The sequence below is a fragment of the Sinocyclocheilus rhinocerous genome, unplaced genomic scaffold, assembly GCF_001515625.1.
Source record: "Sinocyclocheilus rhinocerous isolate Xijiao unplaced genomic scaffold, SAMN03320098_v1.1 scaffold638, whole genome shotgun sequence".
NCBI lineage: Eukaryota > Metazoa > Chordata > Actinopteri > Cypriniformes > Cyprinidae > Sinocyclocheilus > Sinocyclocheilus rhinocerous.
In genome coordinates, this window is record NW_015664206.1 from 326,501 (window position 1) to 330,737 (window position 4,237).

At 35.5% G+C, this 4,237-nt stretch overlaps 1 protein-coding gene across 2 annotated transcripts in view; it reads right to left on the reverse strand.

The window, feature by feature from the left end:
- The window catches only part of gna11b (guanine nucleotide binding protein (G protein), alpha 11b (Gq class)), a 57,732-nt gene that overhangs the window by 16,021 nt on the left and 37,474 nt on the right, over positions 1-4,237 (reverse strand). For both annotated transcript variants that reach the window (XM_016540705.1, XM_016540706.1), the window contains one exon: positions 1,502-1,631. In XM_016540705.1, the coding sequence (XP_016396191.1) occupies positions 1,502-1,631 (130 nt within the window). The remainder of the gene's footprint in view (positions 1-1,501; positions 1,632-4,237) is intronic.

Sequence of the window (4,237 nt, forward strand, 5' to 3'; positions counted from 1 at the left end):
AGTAACTCAAAAGTAGTGTAATGCATTACAATTCAGAGACAGTAATATTGTAATGTAACTAATTACTTTCAAAAGACAGTAACTAGTAATATATAATGTATTACATTTTGGAAGTAACTTGCCCAACACTGTTTATTTGTGCCAAACTGCTGCATATGATTGATGTTTTGTCCTTTTTGAAACGGAGTCAGACAATGTTTACTTCTTTGTTAATGGAATAAAATACTTGTTTCAACAATTTAAACCAGTCTTTAAACTAATTTCTGGAGATTTGTCATTTTGTAAATGCATTTACGCTATAGACCTAGACTCCCTGTGTTCTACTACCGTTCACAATTGTGACCAGACATTAAACCCATTTTTTCATGGACTTTTCAATAATTTTTTTTAAATAATTGACATTGATTGCTTAATATCCTTACAAATATCACACAAATTCATATATGTCATATCTGGGAAAAATTTGGGATTAAATGGGTTAATACTGTTATTGTTGGTATTATTATTTTTATTATTTGTAGATGTTTTGTAATTGAGACTGACGATTGTGAAATGTAGATTGCAGTAGTAACACATTATGGTATTACCTATATGTTGTAAATAAAGGTGATTTCAATCTCTCTCTCTCTCTCTCTCTCTCTCGCGCGCACACACACACACACACATGATGCACAAAACTTGCTCCGCATTTGAACAGTCAATAGCAAATACTTAAACTAATAACAAAACAGTAGCTGATTCAGAAGCGCCAGATTGTCATAGTAAAGTCAGAATTACCTCCTCTCCTAGGTTCACGAAACGGTCGTCCATAAAATGCATTGCTGTTCTGTTGTAAGTAATCTTAAAGATTCCTAAATGTATCTACTTTCGGAAATGCCAAATGAAGTGCTTTTGCTTTCGCCTAGAAACACACAGTGTCTCCCTGACATGGCTGCTTCAACACTAACTGCGGTTACTGAAACCACGCCTTCTTTCTTTGCGTGCTCATTTGGGCGGCATTATGCAAATATTTCCATATAGTGTGGTAGATATGTGGGGGCGTGTTAGAATGAGCCGTTTTAGGGGGGCGTGGCAGAGTCTTAACTTTGATAAAGAATATCTCTTTGGTTTTGAGACTTTAGTCTGTGCAACTTCAGGGATCTTATCTATGCACAATCAGCTTGTAACACTCCAAAGAGAAAGGAAAACTTGAAATCGCATCATATGACCCCTTTAATACATTTTTATTTCCAATGTTCTATTGATATTTTTATTTATTTATTTCTTATGCATTTTTTGTGATTGTTTTTAAATCCCTACTATGGAAAGCACTTTCAACTACTATCGTGTATGAATTGTGCTATACAAATAAACTGAAAAAGTATACAGTGTGCAATTATGAATAGTTCAAACTGTAGTTGGCAACATTGTTGTCAAATTACCACCAGAAAATATACTAAAAATTACAAGAACACCACAGAAAGGTAAAGATAAACACGTCTATAGTAAATGAGTTGCTTACCTCGTTGTCCGATTCGACCAGAACCTGATCGTACTCGCTCAGAGCCACCAGGAACATGATGGACGTCACATTCTCAAAACAGTGGATCCACTTCCTGCGCTCTGACCTCTGACCCCCCACATCAACCATCCTGAAAGACAAAGAGAGCGAGCGTTTGCATTATTGATTTGTTACTGACTTTATATACATTAATAATTCATGCTTATACTGTGCACAGTATGCAAATCTTCTTTATGCATGAAAAAACGTGTTAAAATGCACAGTACACAACCAGAACATGCTGCATGGAGCACTGTATCCCATAATGCAATGACCTTACAGTCTCATGTGTGCTGAATGCACTGAAAGTGATATCAAACACTTGAACTCCTTTTTGACACATTATTATATGCAAGTTAAGACATTTTGAAGCATATTTGAATTAAAAAAGCAAATTAACTATATTCATCGTTTAGATGACACCTGGGCTGACTGAATCTACAATATAGTGAGGCCATGTGACAGCAGCACAGTACAATACTGTTTGTTTATCATTGCATAATGCATACTTTTTTTTACACATTAAAAAAATATTAAGCAATATAGAGTATATGTATACTTACAGTATACAGTGTACATCATAGTATGCACTATGCAAGCATTTAATTCGGAACTAAATCACAAATATGCATACTGTGCAGTATATACTGTATATTATTAAAAAAAAAATCATATTTGATATATATATGCATTGCATGTTAAATCCAGCCAGTCCAGGAATCATCTTCCAAATAAAAATATTTTTAATGCAATTTAATGCAATGCAATTTTGTTAAAAATATAGGAAATCTGCAAACTTTGGTAACACTTTATTTTAAGGTGTCCTTGTTACACGTTACATGTACTTACTATTATAATAACAATTAATTATGCATAATTACATGCAAGTAGTCCTAAGCCAAACCTTAATCCTAACCCTAACCATATAGTAAGTACATGTTGTTAATTAATATTACTCAGTACTTAAATTTATTACACTGTAACAAGGACACCTTAAAACCTTAAAATTAAGTGTAACCCAAACTTTTTTTGCAAAACAAAAAGCATAATTCAAAAACATAGTACAGTACTGTTTATTTACCATGGCATAATGCATACTTTTTCAGTTTTACATACCATTTAAAAAACAGTAGGCAATATACATTATATGTATACTTACAGTATACTGCATACAATGTAGTATGTATAGTATAAATATTTCAAATAGTATGCTACACTGCTGTCACATGTCCACATTATGTTACATGTGTAAATAAAAATATTTTTAACGCAATTATATAAAATTTAAAAGAAAAAATATGTAATGCAATTTTGTGTAAAATGTTTTTATGTGAACACCTGTCAGTCCAATCACATAATGAGTCAATAAAGATAAATGTGGAAATTTGCATACTATACACAATATGCATACTGCATTAAGAGTAGAGGTAGTATTTTAGCATGCTTTTCTGAACATATTCGAAGTCCTAAATTTCAGAAACATGGTAAATGTGTGCAGCCAGAACTGGCGCTGATTTTGGGATTCATACGGCACCCCCTAGTGGAGTCAGAGCTCCAGTCCTGAGCCAGCAGTTCACAGAGGGGCCTTTGATAAATGAAGCCCTCTAGGATTGGCTGCCCAAAATAAAGCTCCTTCAGATAGAAGCGTCCTCATTTCCTTCAGCCAGGGGCTCGCTGACCTACTTCTGAACATACACATGCTCTTTAATGTAGGACGAGTCTCCACATTCACTCCGCACTTAGCCAACTTTGGCAGGAGGACAGACAGAGAGAGCGAGAGACGTAAAAAGATAGAGAGTTTTACTCTTCAGGGAAACTCGACGCGAGGTGTGTGAGGGTTTAAGACAGTTTTACAGAGATTAACAAACCACAGAGCTGATGGTAATCATTTATGGAGTCAATATGGCAGAGAGGGCAGAAATAATCTCTTGTGTGTTTTGATGAATTTTCATATCATCACGCACATAGGAACAATTCCAAAACACACCGTAAATCTCATCAGCATCTCATCACATGCACATTTTAAACGTGTAGTCGCACTGGATAAATGTGTGCAACTATAGTAATTTTGTCATTAAACTTCAATAATTAGGCTGAAAATCTATATATCTATTCTAGGGATGCACCGAATGTTCGGCAACCGAAATTATTTGGCCGAAAATAGCAAAAAAGCTCTTTCGGTGTTCGGCCTAATAAGCGAAAAGACCAAATAAATTGTACCGAACAATGATATGACGCGATCAAATAGCAACCAGCGCAGAGTGAGAGGCGCGCACTCTTTATTATGCAGCACACACGTCAGCAGTGTGGAAGCATTTAAACTGTCGGAGAAAGACGCAAAAATCATTACGAGAGCCGATAGCGAGATACAGCTTATGACTGCATCGCAAGTCGTAAGGGAGAAGAGTAAGGGGTTACTGTATGATGATTGAGTATGATAAATGGCCTTAAACAATTAGTAAATAAACTGCAGAACGTTACGTTTTCTAATACACGCGCGCATTGCATGTATTCTGACGGCGCTGCACGAACTCGCAGCAGATCTGCTTGTTAACCAGGGTTCAAAGTCCAAAGCGCGAGGAAAATCTGCGCTGATACAGTCGTCGATTCCTCAGTCACATTTTTATGAATTTTTACAAAGCATGTGACAATGCGATACGTACGACGTATTCGTAATGAGACTCATTTATAAATCTG